The following is a 16169-nucleotide window of genomic DNA, read 5'->3' on the forward strand; positions in this document are numbered from 1 at the left end:
ATCACTCTGATAACCACTTTTCACACGCGTATTTATTAATATTTGTTTATTTTTCACTCCCGTCGCCAGTGTGATGTCAATGAAACAAGCAGTAATCGCTAACTAACTTTATTATAACTATACGGTACCCACATACAATGATATCCAAATACCCCACAGAGGACACCTACAAAATTGGCAGTTATTTATTTAAATAGTATATAACTCGGTACAAATGCAACCTATACAATTTATTAAAAGGTAAAGATGCGGTAACATGCGACCACGACGACCACCGTTGGAGTGCAAGTGGGGTAAATAAACGAATATGCTCCGTTCCTGAAAAGAAAACAACTAGTTACTTTCCTTAGAAAGGTGAAAGCAGAAAGGAATCTTTACAAATAACTTTACATTACATTACATCATCACGACTGTAATCCCTGAGGATCTAAAGGTGTACTTTAACTGCATTGTACTAAAATGGCGATACGGCTCGCAACCTATCAAGTGAGTACAAAATTTAATGTAATGCGTGGCTCATTCACAAATAAACTTACAACATGACATCTTGAGTCTCTGGCACGTCCAGCGAGTTGGCTCGCGCGACGCTGGCGTAGTAGCGCGCGGACTTGCGCGGCGTGCGCGGGCGCTCCGAGGTCTGTGAATATAGCAGCAAAAACTAGCAGCAATTTTTGTATGGCCGAATATGTTTTAAAAAAAGGCAATTGTAGCAGAATTCTGTTAGCACTACATGCTAGAGAATATATCAATGAACTTATAGACATACATCACATTTACCAACGTGCTCCGGGAGATTAATTACGTCACAATTACTTTACGGCGTGGCGTGCGCCTTATAAAGTGCAGCTAGCAGCAGTTACCAGTTTTGCTAAACTGCTAGCTGCATGTCCTAAGGCGCGGGTGTGTGACGATGACGTCATGTCATCCAAAATCGCTGCTGGCTGGCAGCGATTTTAATAACGCCGAAGTAATTGTAATGTAATTAATCTCCGGGAGCACGCTGTTAAATGTTTTGTATGCCCATAAGTTCATTGCAGTGTCCTCTATCATGTAGTGCTAAGCGTATCGTGTAGAATTGGTATTTTTCTTAATAATTATGAAAAAATAGTCGCCCATATAGGAAAATTTTATGTTAATCAAGTTAAAACTTGATAAGAACTAAATCTACCACTCACCGAGTGTATGTAATGGATAGACGATGGTATATAGATCGTAGCAATAACTACTTTACATACGTACATGGTCAAGGGACTTCAAAATAATGAATTAAATTGTAAGTAACTGAAAAATAGTCAGGCTAGGAAAGAATGTGAAGGAGTTTTTCACTGAATCAATTATCAGTACCGTGGTCTAGTTGGTTAAGAGATCTATACGTTTGTACTTAACAGTCGTTGGTTCGCGACACACCGCGGAACTTTCTTTTGTTTTATGTTATTAGTGTGAAGCGTTTTTCTTTTTGTATTTTATTTATTTTGATAGTGTAAAGCGTTTTTCTTCTTTTATTTTATTTTGATAGTGTGCAGTGTTTTGGGATTTAACGTTTAATGTTTTTGATGGATGTTCGACATGTTAAACTGCTCAACATTAAATTTAATTTTGCTAATGGGTGCAGATAGGAAAATATTATGTTTTGTAAATAAAGTTAAACCTTGATAAGAATAAAAATCAGCAAGCTGGGTGTGTACAAACATAATTATATATTAAGTATAACTTATGGGTGACACATCTCATAAAAGCGCCATCTATATACATTTTAATTAACTATCTTGTACTCTTTAATACATATTATGTGTAAAATGACGCAGACGCAATGATAGGGTAACGTAACGTACCTTGGGACGCTTGTACCTCGGGACATTGATTATATTTAAAAAACCGGCTAAACAAACACATTAAAATTCTACCCTAAGTATAGTATTTTACTCGCTTGGTAAAACTAGTGAGTCTCGTGATCATACCAGCATCGAGTGTGTGTTGAAGACAATATGAAGTTTTTTGGAGTCAAAAGTAGCTTTTGTATAGTTTTTTGTGTTGCTTTATCTCATTGAGGCATGCTCAAAATAAAGACATGGATGTCACGTATAACTTTTCAGTTATTTAATTTTATGGCATGGCAATTATCTGAAAGATTCCTATTAATTAAAAATAATGATATTTAAATTTTGGTTAAATATTGCTTTTTTGTACTTTGGGACACGATTAAATTTGTACCTTGGGACACTGTTTCCTATGGCTTTGTACTATGGAAAATGCAAACATCTAAATAACGCCTTATATCTCTGTTCTTATTAGTGCCAGAGTGAAACTAGACAGAAGAGAGATGCAGTAAATCAATAAGAACAGAGATATAAGGCGTTATTTAGAAGTTTGCATTTTCCATAGTACAAAGCTATAGGAAACAGTGTCCCAAGGTACAAACGTGTAACGTACCTTGGGTCAAAACAAGCCTTTTTACTTTTATCTTAATTTAATAAAATCTGGCCACACTAAAGCTTTAGCACAAATACTAGTGATAATAGATTATATATCCTACCGAATAAAGAAAATTTCACATTAATATCTTAGTTGTACGCTGCGATAGCTTTATTCAAAGTTGGGGTAGTCCAAAATGTCCCTAGGTACGTTACGTTACCCTAATTAGCATTAGGCCTAACCTACGTATTTGATTATGAATTGATGACGCATCATGATGCTATGAACTACTAAGTGTATCAATAAACATCATAAATCAACTATACCGAATGACAACTTACTTTGAAATAATAATTACATTTAAGTATTATATATTGATCCAGTAGCTAGTTAAAATAATTTTATTTATCAGTGTATGTAAATAAAAGTTACCGAGACAAAATGTATTTATATTGTTCAAATCCACATTAGAAACTACATCAGCATATTAAATTATTTTTATTTTATTGCGATGAGTGTTGTTGCACGCTACTGACCAACAGATGGCGTTACGACGAGACGAGAGACGAGAGACGAGAGAGACCAATCTTCAAGGGATTTGAGTTGACGTGCAACCCACCCTAAGTGTAGTCAGAGATACATATAAGGGTGTATTGCATGATGAATCGAAAGCAAACATATACTTGCACATTCCTTCAACATCCCTCAAATTGTAAGTTGTTAAATTAAACACATTTTATACACATTCACTTTATATTTATTTAAACAACAAATTAATCACAGTTTGTTTATTTAAGTCTCTTTCCTAGAATAACCAAATTACCTAAGTATATGTTTTCTAAAGTCAGATATCCACTGCTGACTAAATCATCTTGGAAAACAACAAAGCTTTAATAAAACTAATAATATTAATGATAAAAGCCTTATTTCCCATATAAGTCTTTGAGTATTCTCATAATCATTCAGTAACAATCAAGTTATTACATATTTAGAACTATTCCTCCTTTTTCTCAAGAGCCTAGAAAAAAGTATATAACTTAGGTACCATGTTGATGCATTTAAAGACATGTTTTTGTTATATTAAGTAGGATTCATTAATGAATTACGATTAGGAATACTATCTACATTTTTCCACAACTCAAGTCCTGCTTCTATGAATGCCATTCATCTGGCATTGTGGGCCTAATTTACAGCAGTTTGTGTATTTCTTGCTGCAGCTACCATTTCCATGGTGTCCGCCTTCTTGCTATCGCATTGTATCTGCTCGCGCTGCAAAACCATCATGGCTCCTTTGGCTTCAGCCTCTGCGCTGGGAGTTCCTGAAATTTTGAAAGATGTTTAATGGATGTAACTATATAGGTATTCTATAATGTACTTTTTAATTTCTATGAATATAGGGCAGACGACCGAATGGCGTAGTGGTTAGTGACCTGACTACTGAGCCGATGGTCCCGGGTTCGATTCCCGGCTGGGGCAGATATTTGTTTAAACACAGATATTTGTTCTCGGGTCTTGGATGTGCCCGTTACATGGCAATAGGCCCGCCCCCTATTACATTGGGACTAACATAACACTCTGGCGAAAAGTGGGTGCAGCAATGCACCTCTGCCTACCCCGCAAGGGAGTACATTAGTACAAGGCGTGAGTGCGTATAGGGGTATGTATCATCATCATCAGCCAATATTCATCCACTGCTGGACATAGGCCCCTCATAGAGGGTATGTATAATTTGTATTTTTAATACTCATGGCGCCCTTTTTTTGACTGGAGTGGGAGTAGGGCTGCAGCTCTTTTCATTCTCAGTAGAATCTGAATAAGGCAAAAATGAATAAAGTTTTTTGTTATCTATACTAAGGCTTATATCTATCCAGTGCCTATAACACTTTTATTCATTAATAATTATACACACTTACACATAATTTCAATTCCGTCGGGCAAAGCACTATTTGTCACAGTGGCGGTGCGGCATCTTCGTCACCAAGGGGAAGCACCCTGTAATTAAAAGGGTAGCACCAAATTATTACCCTATCATTAATAGTCATAGAAAGCAGCCCGCTTTAACAACTTTCTAAAGGCTCCCATTCACGGGCGTACCAATCCAGCGGATTTGTCGCTGGCGACAAGTCCGCGGACAAATCAGCGTGTGAATGGGTGGGTGCGTGCGGCTCGCGGTAGAGAAATAGGTTATGTGCCTTGTGTATAATGCCATAAATAGCTTTGTCAGTAGTAATTCTAAATCAATTCGACATAAGTAAATAAATTTCATATTAGGTACAATACCTTCTGAGTATTGCAAAATGACATCGACTTTGCAGACGATCTTTGTCTGCTATCGACTAAACGCCAACACCTGCAGTCCAAAATTGACGACCTCGCCAGAGAAGCAGAAAAGGATGGACTACGCATAAACTGCTCCAAAACTAAAGAGATGCGTCTCAACACGTCGGATGATTGCGCCGTGCATGTAAACGGGGAGGCCGTGGAGAGAGTGAACAAATTCACGTACCTCGGCAGCGTCGTGGACCCACACGGCGGAACCGAAGCCGACATCGACGCCCGCATCAACAAGGCCCGGTCAGCCTTTGCGCAGCTCAAGCCCGTCTGGGACTCCTCCGTCATCGCTCGCCGCACTAAAGTTCGGATTTTCGAGTCAAACGTCAAGTCAGTACTCTTATATGGTTGCGAAACGTGGTTCGTAAGAGATGACCTAACAAGAAGGCTACAAGTGTTTGTCAACAAATGCCTTAGACAGATACTAAAGGTATTCTGGCCGCGAACCATCTCGAATACGGAGTTATGGAGACTGACCAACCAGAGGAGAATTGACTCGGAAATCCGGCTTAAGAAGTGGAGTTGGATTGGCCATACGCTGCGGAGATCCGAAGACCATCCACCCAAAATCGCCCTGACAAAGTGGGCTGCATCTGGCAAGCGAAAGAGGGGACGGCCAAAAACCACGTGGCGTCGCACTGTCGTGCAGGAGGCAGCCGCCCTCGGCATGAGCTGGCACGAAGTCGAAGGCGTGGCACAGGACCGGTCAAAGTGGAAATCTACACTTCGAGCCCTATGTCCCTGATTAGGGATCCCAGGACCTGATGATGATGATGATGATTGCAATCTTTATATTCAAACCATCTAGGTATATTGATACTTACTTTGGATCTTCTTCTTCTTTTAGTGCCTCTCCACTACTGGAGGTTGGCAGTCAGCTCTGCATACTCCTCTCTATTCTTCGCCAAGCGCATCAGCTGTTCTACGCTGGCCACTCCCGTCCATTCTCTTACGTTACGGAGCCACGACTTTCTCCTTCTGCCCACACGTCTTTTCCCCTCTACCTTGCCCATCACAATGACCTGAAGAAGTCTGTATCGATCGTGTCTGAGCACATGTCCAAGATAGCTTGTCTTCTTCAGTTTTATGGTCAAGGTGAGTTCTCGGGATCTTCCGACGCGTCGCAGAACTTCTTCGTTCGTCACTTTATGGACCCAACTTATCCTCAACATTTTTCTTACTTTGGATACTTAAAAGAAACTTCTTGAGACTTTTTCAGTTCAAACAGTTCAGACAGTTTCGGCTAAAGTTTTCAACAGAAAAAAGAAAATAGTAACTGTCAAAAGTGACAAGACTTACACACATACATGGTTTTTTTCTTCAACGTTGAATAAAAAAGTCGTTCCTCGATACTTGATAAGATTAATATCGATTTTAAATCCCACAAAATAAGTTGTTGGAATAAATTGGTTTATTGAAATTTTCATTTATTTATTATAATATCGATAAAATTCTCGTACCTATTTATCAATAAAAATAAAACCCAATGATTCGTAAAGAACTGCTTTTATAATCATAAAATGCGATTAAATTAATGGTAGATATTGATTTTTTACGCATGGCAATTTTTATGATGAGATTTCATTTCAACGTGCCTATGCCTGCACCCACATTATCTAACTCGGGTGTCAACTATTCTCGAATACTTGCCGTATAAATCTATGATGGATTTCTAACCGTCTTTTGGTATCGGCTAACTCGGTCATGATCACTAAACGAATAATAGGCAACAGCCGGGCCATTATGTAACTCGGGTGTCAAAGATTCGCGATTACTAACCGTATAAATCTATGATGGGTTTCTAACCATTTTTTGGCATCGGCTATCTCGGTCATGATCACTAAACGAATAATAGGTATGAGATTTATCGATACACTAGACTAGAGGTTGAAAAATTTTTATGAAAATATTCTGTGATTTGGTTAACCGACTAAATGACAACTTCATTTCACTTCAAACTACAAGTACTGACATTAGGGCTTTTTAATTTGCCGCATTATTTAGTTAGAAATGGCGAATAAATGTTGAAAATAATAAATGTTGACCGCTGACAGTTATGTGTTGATCATAGTTAATTCACTGCGGATGTGTTGATTTTGTGTGTAGGTAGATAGTTGATAAATATCTTGTCAGTCATAATGAATTGATAAATAAGTATAACACACAATCAATAATTGTGTTATTATTTTATTTCAATGGACAACATTTCATTTTTTACCCTATATTTTTATTAGCTATTCGGAAAGTTTGTTAAAAATTAGAGGACCTGTATTTTTTTATTTTTCATGTACATTTATTTTTCCATGTTATATTTAACTTAAAACTTTATTATTTTAAAACCGGAAGTGACGTAGGCATTTTAGGCTCAATTTCGATTTTAGTCCTTTGCCTTAGTCTCGAAAAAAAAACATTAATGACACTGACAACTGACAAGTGACATAAACTTTGTTTACGTGCCAACCAACAAATGGGTCATTTTCAAATGACAAAAAAGTGTGACATTGATATTTCTGATGATAAAAAAATACTTATCATGAAATAATATTTTTACTAAGCATTAAAGTCAAGCATAATTGAATTCATAATATATTACTATTTTAAAATAAATATAATATACCCCAAAATTTTTCAGCTATGTAGGCCGGGGCATGCTCTGGGACATTTATTATACAGGGTGATTGGTAACTCAATGTATTCCTTCAAATGGGTTATAGACGAAGGCATTTCCAGTCGATTGAACCCCATAATGCATTATCCGAAAGTCAACCATTTCTGAGTTATTTAAGTTTTAAGTTTTTTTAGGTTTTTGCCAAAATGTATGTTTAAAAGCAAAATATTTAAAAAAACTAACCATTTTTTTAATACTTTTTTTATTGTTTTGCATTGGTGACACCTTAGCCAACTAATTATAATCATTAAATGCGGAATATTCAACTTAATTAGGACAAAGTGCTTCAAAATAGTTGAAACATTAAGAAAATGTAGCGAAAGGTGAAAACAAAAATGCTAAATTAAAAAAGAATTTTATCTGAAAATTTTTCAGGCACTACAGCTTAAAAACATATTCAATTTATAAGCTTTAAAATGACATATTCAAATCTAAAGTCGATTAAGGTAACGATAGAATGCTTTTTCGACAGCACAGCATGTGAAATTGTTTAACCGAAAAATGACATCTCCTATAATACCTACTATTCGGTGAAACTTTTCAGCTAAAACATTTGGCACAGTGTTTGAACACGGTGAAGTTAAAACAATCATTATCGGTCAGTGCTACTGGAAAATCATGTTTTCGGCGAATTAACCGTCGTCAAACAGTAGCTTTGGGGAACCGGGTTGTGAAGAATTAATTTGTTTTACCAAACATTACTGAATAATACTTTCGGCTAACGAGTTATCGGACAACCATTATTTCGGTGAAGCAACATTGTCGTCGATCTGTGCTTTTGAGGATCCGTGTTATCGGAGAACAATAATTAGTAAAAGGTTCAGAGCTCTACAAAGTCCAGTTATAAGACATTTTACCTTAAAACTGGAACAAATCTTGTTCGTTTCCCTACTGAGATTTGTCCGCCTATGCAGTTGTTTTTGGCTATATCTTGGAAATACCTTAATCGATTTTAGATTTGAATATGTCATTTTAAAGCTTATAAATTAACTATGTTTTTAAGCTGTAGTGCCTGAAAATTTTTCAGATAAAATTCTTTTTTAATTTAGCATTTTTGTTTTCACCTTTCTTAACATTTTCTTAATGTTTCAACTATTTTGAAGCACTGTGTCTAAATTAAGTTGAATATTCCGCATTTAATGATTATAGTTAGTTGGTTAAGGTGTCATCGATGCAAAACAATCAAAAAAGTATTAAAAGAATGGTAAATTTTTTAAATATTTTGCTTTTAAACATAAATTTCGGCAAAAACCTAAAAAAAACTTAAAACTTAAATAACTCAGAAATGGTTAACTTTCGGATAGTGCATTATGGGGTTTAATCGACTGGAAATGCCTCCGTCTATAACCCATTTAAAGGAATACATCGACTTAACAGTCACCCTGTATAGCGGGTCATCTCTTAATGCGTACTAACCATTTTATATGATCAATAATAAAAAAAAGTCTAAAAGTGTCAGAACAGAATTTATGAAAATGACCCAAATAAACAACAAAACGTCACGATAAAACGTCAACGTCAATTAAAAATGAAAGTGACAGTTATTTTTTTTTTTCATCTATATAGGCTTTGAGCAACAAAATGCATCGCACCTAATGAATGACATCATCAGCACTTTTAGACTATTTTATGAATTTCTCCAAAATGATATATCCTAAAAATTCAAAAATATTTTTTTTGTGGCCTTTAAAGCTAAATCTCGAAATGGTTTTCGATTTATAGCCGCTTAGGTTTTTTGAAATGTTGTCCATAGATATTACCTTCACTGTATAGCAAGTACTTACATGTAAACTAAATTATCTAAAAACATATAAGTAGTTGTCTTGATCACGTAGACTAGCTGGATTTCCGACATATAGGTAGGTGACCGGTACCTAAAGGAAGATGAAGGACAACATTTTATTCCGCTCCTATAAGGAGACATAAATCCAGCTATGGACTATGAATATTATGATGAATGATGATAGATTCCATGATGCACTTGGGTACCGAGACTACCGAGATATACATATTTTTATGAAGTACCACATAAGTGCATAATTAACTAACTACTTACCTATATTAATTTCAAATTCACATATGAATGCATTACCTAAATAGAAAAAAGTTTTATTATGTTCATAATTTTCATAGAAAATTCCCTTAGAATAATAATAGTCTCGCGCTAAGCTAGGAGAAAATCGTTTCAAATTTCACATTACGAATGCACGAGCCACTATATACTTATGAATTCTGGGTTTAGTCTCATAAAATTCACATTTGGACATAATATGAGCAATTTAATTCTTTATTTAAAAGCTACTGTTTACTAGTTGCCCAAGACAAGACAGTTGGGCCACCCAAATTTGTACTTATGATTCCAACTATCCAATACAAAATACCAATCTCGGGTTTCGATGAAATATTCGCATAATATATATAATTTTAACAAGATGGCGGCCGGTGGGGATTGAAGTCTATACCCATGATGACGTCATTATTGGCAACCAACCGGACTTACATAATGCGAATAGTATCAAAATTTGCTTTTTGACAGTCTGCTTACGGTGAAAAGAGTTATCAACGACATACATAATGACCATGCTGATGTACCTACTTTAAAATAAATACTTACGGTTCTATTCTAGTTAAGTAGGTATGTTAATGAAGGAACCTATTAATTTACAGGTAGGTAGGTATGTGAGTACTATTGAAAGTAGGGATGAGCTGAATATTTTTTCACGAAATTGCTGAACTTCGGTACTTACGTAGGTCATATTATAATTAAAACAAAATCAAACATATATTACTTTTCACTCTCTTACTGTCAAATTTCTCGACATCAAATAGGTAGGAAGCTCAGACCAACTACAAAGTAGGTAGGTAGGTATTTCGGCAAAATACATTGTCTGCGCGGCGGCGCGGCGCGGTGGTGGCGGCGGCGGCGGCGGTGCGCGATAGCCACGCAGCCCACGCACACATAGTCAGGCTCACTTACACAACGATAGCGCGGTAACCGAGTTAAAAAGAGACGGCCACAGAGTATGAGCGGGACAAAGCATAATGCCATCAAAACAAAAACATACCTAACTTGTAAAAAATGCCAAGTCTCCCAAACGTAAAAAAGTCGGTTTCTTTTTTCTGTTTCTACCTACTAAAGGGTTCTCCTATTTTAAGTAATGAAAAAACCTTAACTCAACATAAGCTTGTAGTGACCATATTCATAGGTATATAATATATAAGAAATCTTGTGATGCGATTGGTGATCTATTTATTTAACGAACGAAATAAGTCCAAAGTGATATGTTTAGCGACCCCCATTGTACATTGTACCTATACCTACACCAACGCCAAGTTAATTTTAATGATCGACCCGTCATTGTATATCCACATCAAAAGTGCTACGAGTACGAAGGGAAGGATTTGTGGAAGAAACTACAAACTCTTGACATCAGAACCAAGAGGGCCGATGTCCATTTTTGAAACTTTTCAGTAGAGCCAAAATAAACTTTTACCACCGTTAAAACAAACAAAGATGTTTGTTTTGGAGTCGAAATACCTACATTATTTCGCTCGGCTAGTTAATGAAAATACAAAATCGTTTCATTTGAAGACAATATTTATGCAATATTAGCGAAAAAATCTAGTTTTGTATCTTTGAGTATGGATATCAGCCCCATTTTTCGACTATAAATATAAATAGTAACTTAGAGGCTCACGTCAATAAAAGACTTTACGGCTGTATAGATTTTAGACTAAAAGGCAAGGCTTTTGTTAACATCGGACCTTTTGGTCAAGAAAATAAAATTAACTTTAAAAAATGCGTATTATAACCACAGACTGTATGGTTCGGGGAAAATAGTATTCAAGTTGAATTTTGGCTTGTGTATGTCTACATAGGGGGGCTTGTCGCTCACGTCCGTAGGTACAAACCCTAGTTACCCTACACGTGTCCCCTGGGTGGTGCTAACGAGTGACAACGCCGAATGTCGGGCGGCGGTAAATCGACCCGACCTCCTCTCCTAGCAGAGGCGGCGATCTCCCGCCGTAAAAAAGGAGAATCACCAACACGCCTGCCAAGCGCGGTGATTATGGCAAACACACCTCCTTATGATGGAACAAACAAAGCCCCGGCCCCCAGTCTCCGGCAGCCCCGCTATCCCGGACTCCGGTAGCGGTTACGGTAACGGCGGGGCAGGGGGTGCGAAGAATCTCCGGCAGAGAGTCGGCTACCAGCCCAACCGACCCTTGCACCTGGCAACATATAACGCACGGACACTGAGGGAAGACGTGAAGATAGAGGAGCTGGAAGAGGTAATCAGCAAATTAAAATGGGACATTATAGGGTTATCCGAAGTCCGACGAGAGGGAGAGGATACGGAAATTCTCCAGTCCGGAAACGTGCTGTACCACCGGGAGGGCGACCAACTGTCCCAGGGGGGTGTCGGGTTCATCGTCAACAAGTCCCTCGTCAACAACATCGTTGAAATCGGAAGTGTGTCGACACGGGTTGCGTACCTCATCCTGAGAATATCTAAACGATACTCAATGAAGGTCATACAGGTTTACGCACCCACATCTAAGCACACCGATGATGAGGTCGAACTTGCGTATGAAGACGTATCGTCTGCCCTGCGTAAGTTCACTACTAATTTCACGGTGGTGATGGGAGACTTTAATGCGAAACTCGGAAAACAAGAAGGCGGCGAAAACCTGGCCGTATCAAAACTGGATCACCTGCCGGAATGGCTGGAAAAGTGGTGGGCAACGTGGGCACCGAGATGTTGTCCGCCGCACCTGGCTAAGAAGCTGCAACTCCGAAGTCATTTCGTCTCAGTCAAGTACCTGGGGGTGGCGATCGAGCGCACGCTCACCATGAGTGTGCAAGCGGTCAACTCAGTCTACTAGGCGAAGGCCGCACGGGCTATGCTCTGTCCCATGTTGGCTTCCCGACTCCCCCTGCGCAAGAAGCTGAGGATCTTTAAAACATACATGCGTTTCCGTATTACCTACGCTGCTCCGGCGTGGTACGCACTATGCTCGATGACCAACTGCAAGAAGCTCCAGCTACAGCAGAACCTGACTCTGAGGGCCGTTCGGGGTTGTATGAACTTAACTGAATGTGTTTCGAACCATAAGGTCTGACGTGAAAATTTGACCGCATATAAGTAATATTTAGTTGGACAAAAGGGTACGTTATTGATATGGGACGAACTATTTGCAGGTATTTTTGAACTGTTGTTTACAACCGACCGTATATAAAATAACATTATTTTCATATTTGTACAGCCATAACGTCTGAAATTATAAAAAGTCCGTATGGTTCCAGTGTACTGTGGATATGCGACCACTTTTAGGAAAATGAAGTTTTGAACAAAAAGAGATAGAGATACGTGTGTTAGACTAAAAGAAAGAAGGATCTTTAAAAAAGTGATTTTCGCAAAAATTTTACATCGGCCCTAATGGTTCTGATGTCGAGAACTATGTTCGACGATTCCGGATTCTCTCGAAGAATAACTTTATTGCGAAACCTGAAATCAATTCGTCTGGACACCAGCGAGTCAATGACGAATTATACAATACAATACAATACTCTTTATTTGCACCAAAATAGATCAACATACAAAATTAAACTTAAAAATAAAAACAGATTAAAAAGGCGGCCTTATTGCTTATAGCAATCTCTACCAGACAACCTTATTTATTAATTATGAATTAGTTATGTGACGCTAATCTAATAATGGAAACGGCGCGGCGTAGAAATTGTCTGGAACAGGTTTTAAAGTGGATGACGAGTGGATTGGATGCCTAATACTAGCGGGTTTGCCAAAAAATACTTCCCTATGATAATGGTAATAGAAAATTCGGGAATCACCATTACGGGTGACGTAGTTACAGAGTACATTATGACGTAGTGACGACAAAGTTGATAGATCTTGCAGTAAACTACAATAGTACCGAGCTAGGAAGTGCTTTTTTGAGCAGAGAGTAGCACAGTCAACAATATAAGGTTTGCAGCACTGCTAAGAATAAAATTCACAGCTTAAATATAACATTTCGTAAAGTTTTCAAGAACAGGGGTATCAATATTTACAATATAAATAAATACACATGCAATGTCATTACATGATACTGGCAGAAATTGTTGGCACACCCGACAGATTGCCATAAAAATGCCATCATAGCGGCAAGATGGCGGCGAAGCAGATCATCAGTTGGCAGACTTGGCAGCAAGTGAAGAAAACTAATGCCTTATTATTATGCCTGTATTCTGTGAAGGAAAGCAGTCTCGTCTGCCATTTGGTCACAACGGTGCAAGGAGCAGTGGACCCCTGGATGTAATAAACATGCCGATGTCTGTGGGCCAATGGAGATTGGAGGATCCAGGTATTTCCTAGTTTTTGTTGATGACTATAAATCTTGATATAATGATTATAATATTTCATATTATCCTTTATCAATTAACCATTATTCAGTTTAAACGCTTTCTCATCTCTAATCATCAATTCATCACATTTCAAACTTTGGATTTGCTATCCAGTCAGCCAACAGTGATTATAAACTCACTGTTCTATCATGCATTGTCCCCAACATAACATCTTCAATGCCTCATTTCCGTGTCAATGTACAGGACATCAACATACCATCTCACATTCAGCTTGCCGATGCTTCAGCGAACCTAGAAATATAGATATTTTACTTGGATGTGACATCATGTTTCAGATCCTACTGCGTGAGAGACTGCCAGTGATACCAGGTCAGCTGTTTCTACATAACACTCAGTTCGGCTACATTGTTGCTGGCACTGCACCATTGAACAGCGAGGGATGTTCATCACTACCAAGTAACTTTTGCAAGTCAGTATCTGAGGCTGTCTCAACAGAGTCTTTAAATAGGAAAATAGATATGTTCTGGGAATGTGAGCAGGTACCTGAAAAAGGGAACTATATTCCTACTGAATTAAATCCAGCTGACTGTCTGTCAAGAGGTGTAGATCCTCACAGTCTACTGAATAATCAATTTCATGAAACTGAATTCAAACATAGTGTAGAATCAGTAAATGTGCTTCAGAACTTACCTGAGTTAAAGTGTGAGGCTGAGAAAACAAATATGATACATGCTTAGAGTATATAGATACATGCAATCGGTTTAATATAACCATAAGCCCATAAGCAGTTTATTTGGTTCTTTATGATTGGCTTTGCAGACATACCATCCCATTGTCAGCTTGCCTTCTTACATCTCTTCTTATATCTTTATTTAATATTTTTTTTCTTCTAAATTTCAGCTTTCCTATTTTTTCGGGAATACCGCCGCTGCCCCCGGGCCATGCCTCTATAATGAGAAGGTAAGTGTAGAAATACATTATTTTAAAACAATAAAGTCATTTAAATGATATTGAAACTGAAGACCAGCATAATGCATAGGAAAGCCAAATAAATAAAATCATGGTGCAGCACATCCTGTATCAGGGCCTCTAGTACGGGTTTTGCAATTTACGTAAACGAAAATTTTTTTGTTTTCTTCTGTCACCTGCATAGATTATCTGTCAAAAAAAGTTTCATGATAGTTTCCGCTAGAGGCGCCACTTTGTATGCGAGAAAACTGAAACTTTTATAGTTTTTAGTTCACACAGCAATGTTATTTATTTGGCACGCCTATTTATTAATGTATCGTTTCTTGCCAACAGATCACCTGGGTGAAGATGACGATGCAACATCGACATGTCGAAGTACCCAGCGAATGTGACGACAAAACTACTAAATGGATTTTGATCAACAGACAACCTGGATAGGCAACTTTTTAAAAATCCTAGAATCACTACCAGAAAACTTTTTAGCTCTAAGTTTTATTTTAACAGTTACTAGAAAATAAAACCGAGAGCATGTTAAATAAAACAAACCAACACCTATCCCAAAAGAAATGGTAGAAACATAATCAACAAAATATATCATACAGGTTACCAGATAAGGCAAGTAATAATGAAAAATAATTTATCTATCTTTTATCATTGCATGTTATTGTTATAATGTATTTCTACCTATGGGTACAATAGTGGGAGTAGCCTGTATTTATAGTTGGTGAACAAATTGCTTGCTAATGATAAGGCACGGAATTAAAAGGGACAGTCAGAATTGATGGAGCATTTACAACGTAGGTAAACAAATTCCTACACATATCTCAAGTCCTACATATTCAGAGACAGTCATATAAGAAAGGGAATGACTGTTTATAACCACAATAGCCGAAACTGATGTGGCATTTCTCAAAAATTAAACCGGGGGAAATTACAAAGATCTTATCAATGCTATGTAAAAATTGGATATTATCTATTAAGTTTTGTATTGACTTACCTGTAATTCTATTGTACACAAGCACCAAAACAAAACCAAAAGCTAGTAACTTTTTACAAACACTCAGCACCAAAAACAGCACAACGAAACGAAGAGGCTCTTGTTAGCACTGACAGTTCCGTTCCGTTCGCAGGTCGATCGACTCGAATGCGAATGCGCAATGTTTTGACTATGCGCATTGACCTTCATTAATGCCATGCGCACTAATTATTTCCAATATTGTAGTTTAATAATTGAATTAGCAGAATATTTAACAAGACAGAAATTAAAACCCTAAAGAATACGTATGTTTATAAAAATGAAAACAGCTGTATTTATTTTAACTCTTTGGACACATGGCGCCATCTGTTGCCGAGTAGCGGTAATAATAGCGACACCTGTTGTCGAGTAGTAGTAACAATGAGTTAGTTATTTTAATATTTATA

The 16169-nt window shown here is 37.5% G+C and overlaps 1 protein-coding gene and 3 long non-coding RNA genes across 5 annotated transcripts; 2 read left to right on the plus strand and 2 right to left on the minus strand.

Annotated features, from left to right (window-relative positions):
- Positions 1–212: 212 nt before the first annotated feature.
- On the minus strand, positions 213–633 carry LOC125490096. Its single transcript, XR_007267437.1, has 2 exons — positions 537–633; positions 213–318 (listed from the first exon to the last, which is right to left on the minus strand). It is a non-coding gene; the product is annotated as an uncharacterized LOC125490096 (long non-coding RNA).
- A 4207-nt stretch (positions 634–4840) lies between these two features.
- On the plus strand, positions 4841–5488 carry LOC125490049. The gene has a single exon (XM_048628060.1). It carries the CDS (start codon positions 4841–4843, stop codon positions 5486–5488), a length of 648 nt encoding a protein of 215 aa, XP_048484017.1.
- Positions 5489–13635: 8147 nt separating this feature from the next.
- Positions 13636–15398, plus strand: LOC125490091. Its single transcript, XR_007267430.1, has 4 exons — positions 13636–13777; positions 14114–14247; positions 14679–14738; positions 15081–15398. It is a non-coding gene; the product is annotated as an uncharacterized LOC125490091 (long non-coding RNA).
- On the minus strand, positions 13957–15883 carry LOC125490093. 2 transcript variants are annotated; one of them, XR_007267433.1, is made up of 3 exons: positions 15745–15883; positions 14604–14725; positions 13957–14069 (listed from the first exon to the last, which is right to left on the minus strand). It is a non-coding gene; the product is annotated as an uncharacterized LOC125490093 (long non-coding RNA). The 2 variants fall into 2 exon arrangements; XR_007267434.1 differs by having other exon boundaries at positions 14469–14725.
- Between the last annotated feature and the right edge of the window lie 286 nt (positions 15884–16169).

This window comes from Plutella xylostella, chromosome 20 (assembly GCF_932276165.1).
Source record: "Plutella xylostella chromosome 20, ilPluXylo3.1, whole genome shotgun sequence".
NCBI classification, from domain to species: Eukaryota; Metazoa; Arthropoda; class Insecta; order Lepidoptera; family Plutellidae; genus Plutella; species Plutella xylostella.

Excerpts from the sequence above, each read along its gene's own strand:
- LOC125490049 (XM_048628060.1), top strand. The coding sequence starts at position 4,841 with ATGCGTCTCAACACGTCGGATGATTGCGCCGTGCATGTAAACGGGGAG.